The following is a 13477-nucleotide window of genomic DNA, read 5'->3' as shown; positions in this document are numbered from 1 at the left end:
TGCAGACATCCATGAGGTGTTTGCATATTTGTTGTTGCCCTGGTGTTAGTTATTTTCATGCTGAGCTGACAGCAGCATTAACTCCCTCTTTCTGAAATATTGCACATTAGAATAAAGAAAGTATATTTCAGTACAGCCTCGCCCGCTGAGACCCCCTTTTTGACCACTAAAACCCAATTGAAATGTGGGGGAGCCAGAATAATCGAGCAGTGCTGTTGACAAGAAAATAGCCATTTTTTTGACCTCAAAGAGAAGCTCAACTGTGTCCGTTACAACGCAGACAGGACTCTCTCCAAGTAGGGAGGGAAGTATTATTAATCTTTAAATCGTAACCCCTCAAAGCTTTGGCTTGCTGACTGTTTGTCCTTCAATCCATCCATCGGATACATGAGAGAAGATGATTGAAGTTTCAGTCTCTCTCTGTTGAGCGTCATCCTTTCCCCGTTTGTCTCCTCTCTGCTCTCTCAGAATGAAATGGAAAAAAAAGTAACAGGAAGCATCCCTTCCACTTGTATGGCTTCTATCCTTTTACCTCTCCTTTCTAATTGTTCTCATACTGCTGTCTCTTTTCTGATCTCATCTTTTATTTTTCTCCTTTAAGTGCCCTCTACATTTCTTGCATTATTGCACATGGATGCAAATACGCACAGAGAGCTCGTCATGGCCCCTCAAAGAAGCCACACACGTATTCCATAATGTATAACCGTCATTAGAATATAGAAATATATGCATGCATACATGTGTGCCCGTGGTATTGTAAATGAGTGAACATGGCTGACCTGTATTACTCGTAGCTCCAAGGTTACAGGAGCCGTGCTTATACAATGAGAACTGATGGTTTACCATTATTCAAACTAAGACCTTTGAATGACACGGCGGTAACTCCTTTTTTGACGCTATCACGCTCATTTAAACACCTGCCTACACATTTGTCGCCTTTATCCTCTTTTCTATCGTTCCAACTTCTCGTAGTTTCATGCAAAGTTAAGCTGTTTAGCTCCCAGCTGCACGTGAAGCAATAAAGTGGCTATTCAATCAATGCAATGTCTCACTCCCGGCTGCTCCTCCTGCATTGCAGTTTAAAAAAAAATTTGCCCTCGCATAGAACGATCAGACTGTAAATATTGAAGTGAGAGCTGCCAGTCAAGTGATGCATTGTGTTAATTCAAAGCATTAGACTTTTAAACATTAAGGTCCTGTCGAGACACAATGTAGTGATTTCCTTTTCGCCAATGACATGAATGAAATGGGGTTTAGTGTTCTCATTACAGAATCATGAACTGTCTTTTTTATTTTTTTATTGAACACAGTTATTACCTTCGCATTGAAAATGCGGAAGGTAATGTGTTGATCGTCGTGTATTTATTTATTTGTATGCGTGCGTGCGTGTTATTCGCATAACTCAAAAAGTATTAAACCGAATCGCATGAAATTTGGTGGGATGATTGGTTATTATCCGGGGACCATTTGATTAAATTTTGAGATCGATCGGGTCAAAGGTCAAGGTCAAGGTCACGAAAAGGTCAAAATCTTCTTTTTACCATAGCGCGGTCAATTTCTATCCAATTGGCATGCAACCAATGCCAAAATGTTCATAATTCAATGCCCAATCTTGTGATATGCGAAGGTATGCGCTCTACCGAGTGCCCGTTCTAGTTGTATATCCTTTTTTAATCTCCCCTCACCTGCCCATATGATGTTTGTTTACTGCCCTTTTTTAGACGTCCAATATTCTCAGTGCTCTTGTGATCGTTTGGTTGTGACTTGTGTTGCGTTTGTTTCGTCCTCAGTATACAACGCGGTGGGACTGGCGGCGTATGAGCTGTTTGACAACGTCGACTTTGACCAGTGGTTCAAGAATCAGCTTCTTGGAGAGCTGCAAGTCAGCCATCACAGGTTAGCACCACCCATTTGGATTGTAAATGGACTTTGCCCTACATGTCAACATTCACTCACTCATACACACTAATAATAATAAAAGGCGTCTTTGAGTGTCTAGAAAAAGCGCTATATTAATTAGAAGTATTATAGACGCATTCACATACCGATGGCATTGGCTGCCATACAACATGCCACACTGATGGGCCTGTGCCTCGCTTTTAGTGTTACTTATGTTATTGATGCTCAAAGCATTGATAGTGAGACTGGAACCAGCTCTGCAGTTCAGACATTAGTGGCGTCTGATGCATCACTTACTTATCATTCCTGTCAGTGTAACTCAGGCTAATTGACTATTAACTTCCGTCCAGCTATTGATTACTGTCGGCAGCTCAGTCAATGCATGCCAAAAAGGCTCATAAGTAGCCCACTGACGCTTGGCGTTGGAGTCTGTTATGGCCACATTAATAACTGCCGATTATATTTCCACAAACGCATCAGCATCCGCATCATAACCGGCTAATTAAACTAGAAAAAGTCCACAAACCTCATCATTGGTGTGAGGACTGTCGGGCGCAGTGAAAATAAACAGTGAACTGATGGATGGCCTTTAAAAAAAAAAAAATTGTATGGGAAAGAGGGAGAGTTGCCAGGGGGAAGGTGTTGACAGCGATATGAAGAACAAAGAAGGTCCCCGCTCACACAGACTCCAAGGCGATCAAAACAAAAAGCCCAGCAGCACTCAGAAGGTCGGCTCTCGGGTTACCGCTGACGTCGGGGCGCCCGCAACCCGACGTCACTGTGGCTCGGCTCCCGCTCAGTGCAGGGGCCAATATGCCCTCCACTTTGTGCCGGGTTCTTTTTGGCTTTGGGCTTTTTTCAGGTTCGGCTCAGCTCAGAACTCGTGGTTTTTTTAACAGAGAAGCTCACAATGGAAAATGGATGTGGGAAAGTAAAAACTAAATCAAGCAATAATCACAATAAAAAAAGATCCTCTATTCCGCACAGTTTCTCTTATCTGCTGTTGCTCAAAGATGGAAAAGTGAAAAGTCTTTTTTTATTTTTTTTATTCCTTAGCTTGTAAATATAAGCGGAGCAGTGTAAACATGGTAGCACCTTCCTTAATACGATGTCTCCCAACGGGAGAGCCTACATGTATTTGTGTAGTTAAAGTACACTTGCTGTGTTGATGACATCAGAATCAGTTAACAGATTATTGCAAGATAAACTCACTGTTGCTTTTCGTCCCAGCCCCCAGTATTGGAATTCATTAAAAGATAACTATCCTTATCCATTAAGTAATGTCTCTTAAAACAGAGGTCCTTGTATGATAACACATTGCTTTGGGCTAAGAGGATTGTCTTTACTTTGTGTGTGTGTGGCCGTGTGTGTGTGGCCGTGTGTGTGTGTGTGTGTGTGTGGCTGTGTGTCCTGTGTGGACAGGTTGCATTTTTTAGTTCTATAATCTAAGCAAATGATGTGACCACACCTGGCTTAAATGTGCACACTGATTATTTATTACTTTGTTAAATTACATTAACGGCATAAACTTGTTTTACGCTAACGTGCATTCTTCTAACAATGCAATTCATTCTCATTACGATGGGGTTCAAAAGAGCTAAACATTGTTATTAATGTGTTAATATTTGTAATATAAATGTATAAATAGGCTAGATTTATGTTTTGTTTAATTTAAGATGGAACTGCCATCACAGAAAATATTCAGCCAGCTCAAGCAATACATATAATTTAATCTACAGTTGTACAAAAACCCCGGTTAGTTACATTTACAATTAACTGTGTGATTTCTAGGGTTACAGGGTTATTGATCTTATGTCTACATATATTGATCTAATTTGGGTGGACAAAATATAAGAACACATTTTCATCATCATGATGAAGGCTTGTCGTGTTAGATTGTGTCCCTGTTGTCCCCACCCAGCGTCACCTCTAGGATGTGGATCCAAATAAGCTCCGCCTGCTCATTTAACTTGATGATTATGCTTCTAGGTGTGTGACAGAACTGTAGACTGTTAAGTATTATGCAAGGATGTGTGAACCACATATACAACTTTTAGTTCAGCCGAGGTTGGTTATATAAATGACAGTAGATACACTTTTAAACTCCCATTGATTTCTCCGTCATGGGGAGCTGAATCAGGCTGTTCCTGATACAGACTTGAGATATTCCCACCGTCTTTTGAAGAGGCCTCTGCAGTGTGAATGTAGATTGAGCATATTATTCAGCATTAGTGATGATGAGTGGAGTTCCTTTATTCTGTGGCAATCAGAGGTGTGTGTGTGCACATACATTCACCTTTTCAGGATTTTATTGTGTTTTCCTTCCTCTTCCAATTCAATATCTCATTCTCAACTCCCAGTGGAATGCTTTAATATAGTTTCTCAGACATTTGGCCCACATATTAAAAAAAAAATCCCTTTTGGTCAGAGATATGCCGCCGTAAAGAATTCTGACGTTCGACCGGGGAACCCGATCATACAGACGAGAAACTGTCGGAGATCGTCAGCAGGGCTTTTGGTGTTGCTGATCTCGATCTTCTCCTAACCAGCCCAACATGCCTTCCAGCCTCGCTCCTCTCTCAGGCCATGTTCCCGCTCCGCATGCCGCTCTCCATACACGGACAAACTACATATATTCGTCGGCTCTTGCAGGTTGACTTCATATGTCGGTAAAGCGAACTACACATCTGTGTATGCGGTACATTTACCTGGAGACGACACCAACAATGTTGCGAAACCCTGTTGGCTCCTGCGATTTGAAATTTCAGTCACAGTTGGTGGCAGCGACTCGACTCTCGTCCAATAGTGCTTCGTTATCGCTGCTGACCGTGCAGACATCAGTGCTTTGCACCACGGCTTTAAGTTTGTTTGTATTGGAAGGCTTCTTTTTTTATACCAGATGCTGCTTTTAAGTTAAATCCTAAGGTGTTCTGGTGGATTGCTATCGGGGTTCTGTGGGTATCGGGCCATTAAGTTACATATTGTAGGCTTGGGATTTCTTGAAAAAAGGCTGACTTTCCTCTATTTAGTTTGAATGTGTTTTGCTCTGGTACAGTCAGAGAAATGCCGCAATGTGCAGTCCTCAAATCATCTTTCCTGGAACGAAAACAATAATCCATCTGCATGTGCGCTAACATTTAAATTAATTCATTTGAAATTAATTTGTATGGTTTTTTTTAGGAGTAAAAGCAACAACAACAAAATCAGAAATGGACCCTTTTGTCGCTGCTTGCTGGAGCGGAGTGTCGATGTTCGATTACGTCTCCTCTACCACGCTTTGTGGGTGTGGCCATTCATTTCTACACAACCAATGTGTCGACGATTAAACGGCTCATTCGAGCACAGGATTGTTAAAGTGCATCAGGTTGATGCGTGGACCACAACATGCTCTTTCTAAATGCATCTATATGTTTCCATAGCCTTTGAGTAATCGTGTTAATCTCCATAGTGGCCGAAGTATATTCATGTTTTCATTTTCTTATATATGTGATGTGGCCCACAAGTCTCCTGCAGGCGAGGACAAAAGAGTCTGCTGCTCCGCTCACTGAACCAGACAGACCTACTTTTCAGACGTGGAACGAGTTATCCAACGTAATATGTTCCAGGTCTTAAAGTTGCCCCGATCTCATATAGAGAAAAACACTGAGAAAATAAAGCAGCCAGCTTAAAGAGAGCACGGCTGAAATATTTCCCCCAACTTGGCAGGATCTCACGAGAAGCAGAAGGACAGCAATTATATTGGCATCTGCCAGAAGACACATTTAAAGCAGATTTCTCCTGGCCAACCTTCGCCTGGTGGCCATTTGTTGCTGTGAGCATTCTCAGATCCGACCGCTCCGCCTTCCTTCCTTGGCCCTCTGGACATTGGCTGTTGTATGTTATACAGGATGAGGAAACCAGTGGCACTGGAGGACTGCGCCCACCTGTTCTTCACACCTGCAGGATGTTCTGCTGCGTGCCTCTCAACGGGTCAGTGTCGGTCACGGACCGGTTCCGTGTCAGAAATTATTTTCACAGACCGGCAATAAAAATATGACGTAATAAATATGACGTCATACAATTATACGACAGGCATGAAGTGCCAAAACTACAACTCATCATTACTGCCCGCACTGCAAAAGCGCAGGACTGCTCATGCTTCCCTGCCGCCTTGGGGAGAAAGAAAACCAAAATACAAAAGAGAAGCATGGTCTGCCGTGTTGGGCCTGTGGGCCGTCCTGCCCCGCGCGGCCGGGGTCAGTCTGCCGGAGACTTATGTGCCTCTAAAGTTGGAGCCAACCGTCAGCGGAGCTCCCGCGTTGGCAGGCTGATAAATGTCCAGGCGTCCTTCCCTTTGTCCTCGAGGGGAGAGGCGGCGTGCTCGACTGGTGTTTGATCATTGTGACGCAGCTCAGTCACGGTAAGGAGACGGCAACATCGACCAATAGTGGCCTCGACGACCGGGCCACCCACTTTGCATTCTGAGCAACACCGGACAATAAAGTAACGAGGAAAGGTCGCAGGGGAGAGCAGCAATTCTTAAGTAAGCTCCTTTAAAAAAAACACACAAACTACATAAACATCTGCATGCACACTTTTTTTATTTTAAATTACTGTCAATCTTTTCCTCCTTTGTGTGATGAGTCATCATGTCCGTGACGGGAGAGATGACAGCAAGTCTTTTACACACACACACACACACACACACACACACACACACACACACACACACACACACACAGTTAGTATCACTCATTTTGACGTCCCAGAATCGCTTTAAGGCGTTTTTTGTGTCACCCAGACTGACTGTGAGATACAGAGTGTTCAATCATTCTCCTCTGACCCTGCCAGCAGACCAGGGCTGTGGAAAGCTCTGGCATTTTGTCATTGCCTTTTGTGGCTTCACCGTTTGTGTGGAGTTTGTGTGAGATGAGTCTGTCTCTCCCTCTGGGGATCAATAGATGCTGTGAAATGACTCTGTGTGCTTTGTGCATCTTAAACTCAATTCTCAACAGTATTTGCCACTTTGGGTGTTTTTTTTTTCTTGTTCTTTTCTACACCAAACAGAAGTGAGTTTGCCGTGCTCACACAGGTCAGATGTGAGCCAAAAAGCAGCAGCGCACTGAATGAATCGGACCCCACGCGGCCGGGTTCACGGCCCCCGATCTCACGGTTGTACCAGTTTCGCTGTAACTCTGTTTGCTCCCGTTTCTCTTGTCTCTGCTCCCTTTGCGCCTCGCGACGTCTTCCTCCTGGAGTTGGCACCATTAAGCGAAAAGTCTTCAAGTCCCAGAGAGTATGTTGACATTTGCTCGTGGTGCTAAAAAAAAGAAGTCTCCACAGAAGTACACACCTACACCTATCTGTATGTCTAAATCTTACAGCAGCACTGTAAAAATATATATTTATATTTTTTATTTGCTCAGGGATGTTATCTTGGGCTCTTCATATCATTGGTCTGAGAACGGTTTAACCCTCCTGTTACCTTAGTGTCAATTTGACCCCATTCAATGTTTAACCCTCCCGTTACCTTTATATTTACTGACATATTTTACCCTCGGGGTCAATTTGACCCCAGCAATTAAAACCTCCAGAATTTTTTTAGAATTAATATTGTTTTCCAAGTTTAAGTGTGAGGTACTTTATGTTTGCTTGTTGACTACCTAAATAGCCCTTTAAATATATAAAAAAGTAGATATTTCTTATATGTTTGACACAGTGAAAAACAGCCTGGGGTCAAATTGACCCGAAAGAACACCGACATTAAACATTGAATGGGGTCAAATTGACCCTAAAGGTAACAGGAGGGTTAATTAAGTTCCCATTTACATGACATTTAAACAATCTGGTTACCAAGGGAACACATAACTGAACTATTTGTGTTGGACGGTTTCATTTGGCCACCACGTGGATTTTGCAATCCCGCAACTACTGTGGTAAACTCTCATTACATCGAGCTGACACGGCTACAGGGAGCAATTTGGGGTTAATTGTCTTGCTCAAGGACACATTGACTAGGGCGGGCCGTCTGACTGAAAGACCTAGTACCCACTGACCCACAGTCGGCACACACTCGAAGAACCAGCGTCACGGCAACATTAATTTCCCATGGAAGCTGCCGGCTGGAGCCAGACACAAATCAAAGTTGTCCGAGTGTCACCCTGCTCCATTTCATCTGTCTGTTAGCCAGTTCCCGGTGACATTTAACGACACAACTACACCAACCGGCGTTTGAGCAGCGGTTCAGAGACGCCTCGCGAGGGCCTCTTGTCGCCCGTGGCGTGAACACGGCCTTCGACTTGAATCATTTCAAGCTTCTCGCTTTACAACACCAAGCCCCCACAAGGCCCGTACGCCTGCAGAAGAACAGAAGCGAAAGGAACGGCGTGTCTCCCTGTGTTGGGATAATGTGAAACTGGGATTCTGCGCCAGATATTTCGCCGACGTGGATTTCCTCCATGTTCGCGAAGAAGACGGGCAGCTTCGCTGACAGCCGTGTCACGTCGAGCCTTTGACTGACGGACAAGGGCCCTGCACACCGGCCCGTCCCTCTGCCTCTCCATCCTTTCCTTCCACTTTGCCAGCGCGCTGGTAAATGCACTCGGCCAGCTGCACGCTCCCCAGCGGAAGAATAGAGTTTGTATCTGTTAATTAATCACAGACATGAACACACTCACCACTCACATCACATTAATGCAGAGTTGGGGAAATCTAATCATTGAGTCACTTCAACAGATCCATTCAGTTTATTTGTATAGCCCAATTTCACAAATTACGAATTTGTCCCAGAGTGCTTTACAATCTGTACATACAGACATCCCTGACCTTTGACCTCACATCGGACCAGGAAAAACTCCCAAAGAATCCTTCACGGGAAAAAAAGGGAAGAACCCTTCAGGAGAGCAACAGAGGAGGATCCCTCTCCAGGATGGACAGAACAATAGATGTCATGTGACCAGAAGGACAGATTAGAGTTTAAAATACATTCAATGAATATGACAGAGTGTATGAATAGTTCATAGTCGGCATATTCCACGATGGAGACCTCCACGATCCATCAGGCAGATTGAGGTAAAGAGGTAGAGTGGGCGGAGTCTCAACAGTGGGCGGAGTCTCAACAGGGCAGATCCATTCAATGAATGATAATCAGCATACGGATTACGATGTTGTCCGGAATACTGCTGACGATCGGCGGTGTTTATCAAGTCTAAACCCGCGTAAACAAACGCATTGGCCAACGCGAGGCCACTGCACTTTGTATGAAAACAACCTGAGAGGTGTTTTTAGTTGTTGCCTTTCGGAGGACATCAAAATGCACGAGAGCGTCCTGCAGTGTTCTATAATTGTATGATTTATTCTCAATGTCCCCGACTTGTTATCAGTGTCAGTATTCTGCTGCCAAACTGGAACTTGGATAGAAAAGAGCTTTGGGAACGTGCCCACTGGCACGGCAGACCTGCTCCGTCATGTTGGAACCACCCTGCTCGGCGCTGCCTCCAGAAAAGCGGAGAGAAAATCTAATTTGTCTGTTGTTGTTTTTCCCCATAAAAGTAATCAGATGATGGTTTATTGTCCTTACTCTCCGCTGCATCCGAGTTTAACCCCCGAGTGTCCAAGTGCTATATATTGTGCTCGTAAGACGATGAGAAATCAAGTCCAGATGGCCTTCTATAGCGTAATGCTGTTTGAAGTAAAGTTTGGATTTTTTGGAAGGTATCGGGACATCAATTAAACCAATTATCTAAACGTAACGCAGGAACGTGCTTTCCTGCTTAATTATACAAAATACTCTTTCTTCACACACACACACACACACACACACACACACACACACACACACATTTTCTGTCACAGGTCACCATCTACACCAGGCTTTGCTTACAGGCATTTATTTAAAATGTATTCAAAATACACTTCTCAGTTTGTTTTGCGGTCTTATGTCTAAATCTCACAATCTCTACCGACTCTAATTGAACCCACATTCTGGTTTTACACAGTTCAGTGTGAATGTGTACCCCACTATATTAGACAGCCTTTACATTTGATATGTGGAATAAGAGGACGGTGATGACGGAGCACACATTACACTGCAGTCTCCACCAAACACAAACAAATGCTCAGAGCAATGTCAGGATGAGCCACACTTTGAATAGCTGGCCCGGTTTCTTTTCATGGATCCATAAGGACTGAGTCCACATTGTGGAGATAAAAAAATTCTCTATTTCTCTAAACTAGTATGCAGAATAGTTTGAGTATTTCTCTGCAACCAGAACTAACTCCTTTCTTTTTTCTCCAGATACAAGTTTATTCGCCGACGAGTCATCTGGCTAATAGGACAGTGGATCTCTGTCAAGTTCAAATCTGACCTTCGACCTCTACTCTATGAGGTCATCCTGAGCCTCATGCAGGACCCTGACTTGGTGGTAAGGCATCTTTAGACGGTAGCAAAGTGTCAGTGTTTGTTTGTTTCTTGGCAAACTGCTTATAGTGACTGTCGGGGCAGCTTCCCCCAGAACACATTTGATTTGTAAAGACCGAAACGGGCCCCGAGTCAAAGCGCACCGTCAGCGGCACAAACGCAGCCAAACGGAGTTAGTCGCGGGATTGCGGAACTTTTTTTGTCATCCAATTTCCTCAACACGCCGTTTTGTCGTTTCCTTTGCCTTTTTTTACAGAGATCATTTCGTTGAATAGTTTTGATTAAATGTGCTAAACTTCTTATTTACTCATTAACATTTCTATTCAGCCTTGATGAGCAGCTGTGTGGTCCTATTCGTGGACAATTGGCTATTATTACACATTCAAATGACTTTTCTCCACCCTTTGGTTTCGTGCCTCATGAGCCGTTAACCGAATTTACATGAAGGAATGTGAAAAATGACATGCATTATTTACAACGCAATTCAAAAATAATCTCACTTTTGGATTGAGCCGATATGAGTAACTGGGTTCAATCTCTCTGTCTAATTGCCTCTTATGTCATAATCCATCTTTTAGATGGGTCTTTGTTTGCATTCCTCTGTGTTGCAACACACACACCATGTGATCATTTAGATTATAATTAAATCAAGATAATTGGACACATATGGCGGAACCCACGCAAACGCTGTGCTCTGATCATATTTGTGCGTCCGAATGATGATTGAAGGCGAGGAATGTATGATTCGTCATCCATTTTGGGCACTCGGTTTAAATTAAGGGAACAGGAGTACACACAGTGACACTTCCGATGTTGCATCCTATCGAGAGGTCTAGCACCCTCGTTTTGATTTCACAGCCAATTACGCTGAAATGGATGTGTAATTCACTGAAGCTGGTTCCGCCTGTCACATTTTAGTCCTTCATCTTCATCCTAAAATGAGTTGCAGGCAGATACAGTGGAATTACTCTTGTGTCTGTAGCGTTCTAGTCAATTAGCCAGTTATCATCTTCATTCATTGGTAAGTTCTTTATCAAACTCACATTTCACAGTGGTCCCCAGGATATGATTTTATTTGTATCGGGTGCATTTAAATGTGGGCAATTAATGTTCATGCACCATTACGTTTTCCTTTTCCCCCTCGTGAAGCCACAGAGACGTGTCGATTAGTCAGAGAGGAATTTGTTTTTGTTCCTGCTGCAACCAGATGACCATCTCAGAATATAGTACTGCATGTTGGGACATTACAAGACCAACCACGCTAATATAAATACATACATTAATTCTATCCTGAAACATTGTCCCAACCAACATCATATCGGCATCCTCATAAAAGAACAGCACCACTATTACTACCACTACCACTCCTACCACTACCACTCCTACTACTACCACTACCACTCCTACCACTACCACTCCTACCACTACCACTCCTACTATCACTCCTACCACCACCACTACTACCACTACCACTACTACTACTACTACCACTACCACTCCTACTACTACCACTACCACTCCTACTACTACCACTACCACTACTACTACTACCACTACCACTCCTACCACTACCACTCCTACTACTACCACTACCACTCCCACTACTACCACTATCACCACAACTACTACTAACACCACTACCACTCCTACTACCACCACCACCACCACTACTAACAATACCACTACCACCACAACTACTACTACCACTACCACTCCTACTACCACTACCACTACCACCACTACTACCACCACCACCACTACTACCACTACCACCACGACTACTACTAACACTACCACCACTACTACTACTACCATTACCACTCCTACCACCACTACCACTACCACCACCACTACTACTACTACTACTCATAATAATAATACCACCACTACTGCTACTACTAACACTCCTACTACTACTAATATTACTACTCCTACTACCACTACTCCTACTACTACTTCACAGAACAACTACTCTTACAGTTTAAATGGTCCTCGCTGTTGGATCACTGACCAGAGTATCAATCATGTTGTGGCTCCTGGTCAATATTGCCTGGGGCCAATTAGAACCTCTTGGGCAGAACACATTATTGATCACAACCCTTTTAAAGGGCTCATGGAAAAGACTGCCTTCTACCAATCAGTCCAATTGGTTAACAATATCTCGATTGCTCTTCTGAAGCCTTCTTGTTGAGATAGAAAGGGTTTGTCCCATGGTGTCAGTTATATTTATCTCTGACATTTGAGTTGGGGACTAATGAACAAGTGAAACTTGTAGAAACTTGAGAGTTGTAGTTTCAATTGACTGCGTGTGGGTGAAATGTTTTCCGGTTGCAGTTTATGTGACCTGAGTGATGACCTGAAGAAGTTGTTTAAACTAAAGCCTTTGCCTTTGAGTTCCTGAAAGCGACGCTTCTCAAAGGAGAACTATATCATTTCAGGATGAGAACTCCAATCCCTGACTCTGTGGCAGCCCGCCTGACTTTTCTTGTGCCTGCCTGTTTTTAATAAATGTTTCTCCTTTGGTAACCGCCCCAGATTAGTCGGTTACATCAATTTTAACTGAATGTCTCCTGAAAGATAATTTGGCGCCTTAATGACAAAAGTATGATCGCCTGGCGTCCATCGATTAGATTTAGGGGCCCGACTGTCACACGAAGGCTTGAAGGGATTTATTCGCTGCGTCATAAAACTCCTTTTGCTTATAAGTGATTCATGTCGTCTTTAAATGAAGCCGTAAGTTACACAACTAAATGTGTTGTGCTCTTTCCTCCTGAGGAGTGTGCAGCATGTTGCGTTTGTCTAATGAGGGTGTGTGTTGCTAGGCAGATGATGAATTACAGGTACAATCCAGATGTAATCTGTATTAAACGGTTGGATATTTTTTTGGTGTTTTTCTTTATTTACAACTGATTGTGCACGTTTTTTTTTTCACGATAGCTTCTTATCAAAGATACTCTTGAGAAATGTAGATATGAGGTCAGAGGTCCAGGAAAACTTTTATCTCTAGAACATGACGAATGCGTTCCATCAATGATTTGAAAGCCACAACTAAAACACTGTGTGCTAAACAATACAGTTGTAAATACACCAAATGTCCCTGGAGTTTTAACCTCTATAAATTTTATTTTTTTACAATATTCTCCATGCACCTTGTGGGTGAAGTCGTGCCAGAAACCCCCT

The 13477-nt window shown here is 43.3% G+C and overlaps 1 protein-coding gene across 1 annotated transcript in view; it reads left to right on the top strand.

The window, feature by feature from the left end:
• Positions 1–13477, top strand: part of ipo11 (importin 11) — a 97919-nt gene that overhangs the window by 33265 nt on the left and 51177 nt on the right. The window contains exons 15-16 of the mRNA XM_056418731.1: positions 1791–1896; positions 10175–10301. Coding sequence (XP_056274706.1) covers positions 1791–1896; positions 10175–10301 — 233 coding nt within the window. The remainder of the gene's footprint in view (positions 1–1790; positions 1897–10174; positions 10302–13477) is intronic.

The sequence above is a fragment of the Pseudoliparis swirei genome, chromosome 7 (genome assembly GCF_029220125.1).
Source record: "Pseudoliparis swirei isolate HS2019 ecotype Mariana Trench chromosome 7, NWPU_hadal_v1, whole genome shotgun sequence".
Taxonomy (NCBI): domain Eukaryota; kingdom Metazoa; phylum Chordata; class Actinopteri; order Perciformes; family Liparidae; genus Pseudoliparis; species Pseudoliparis swirei.
The sequence above is the reverse complement of the archived record's forward strand: the minus strand, read 5'-3'. Positions and strand labels throughout refer to the sequence as shown.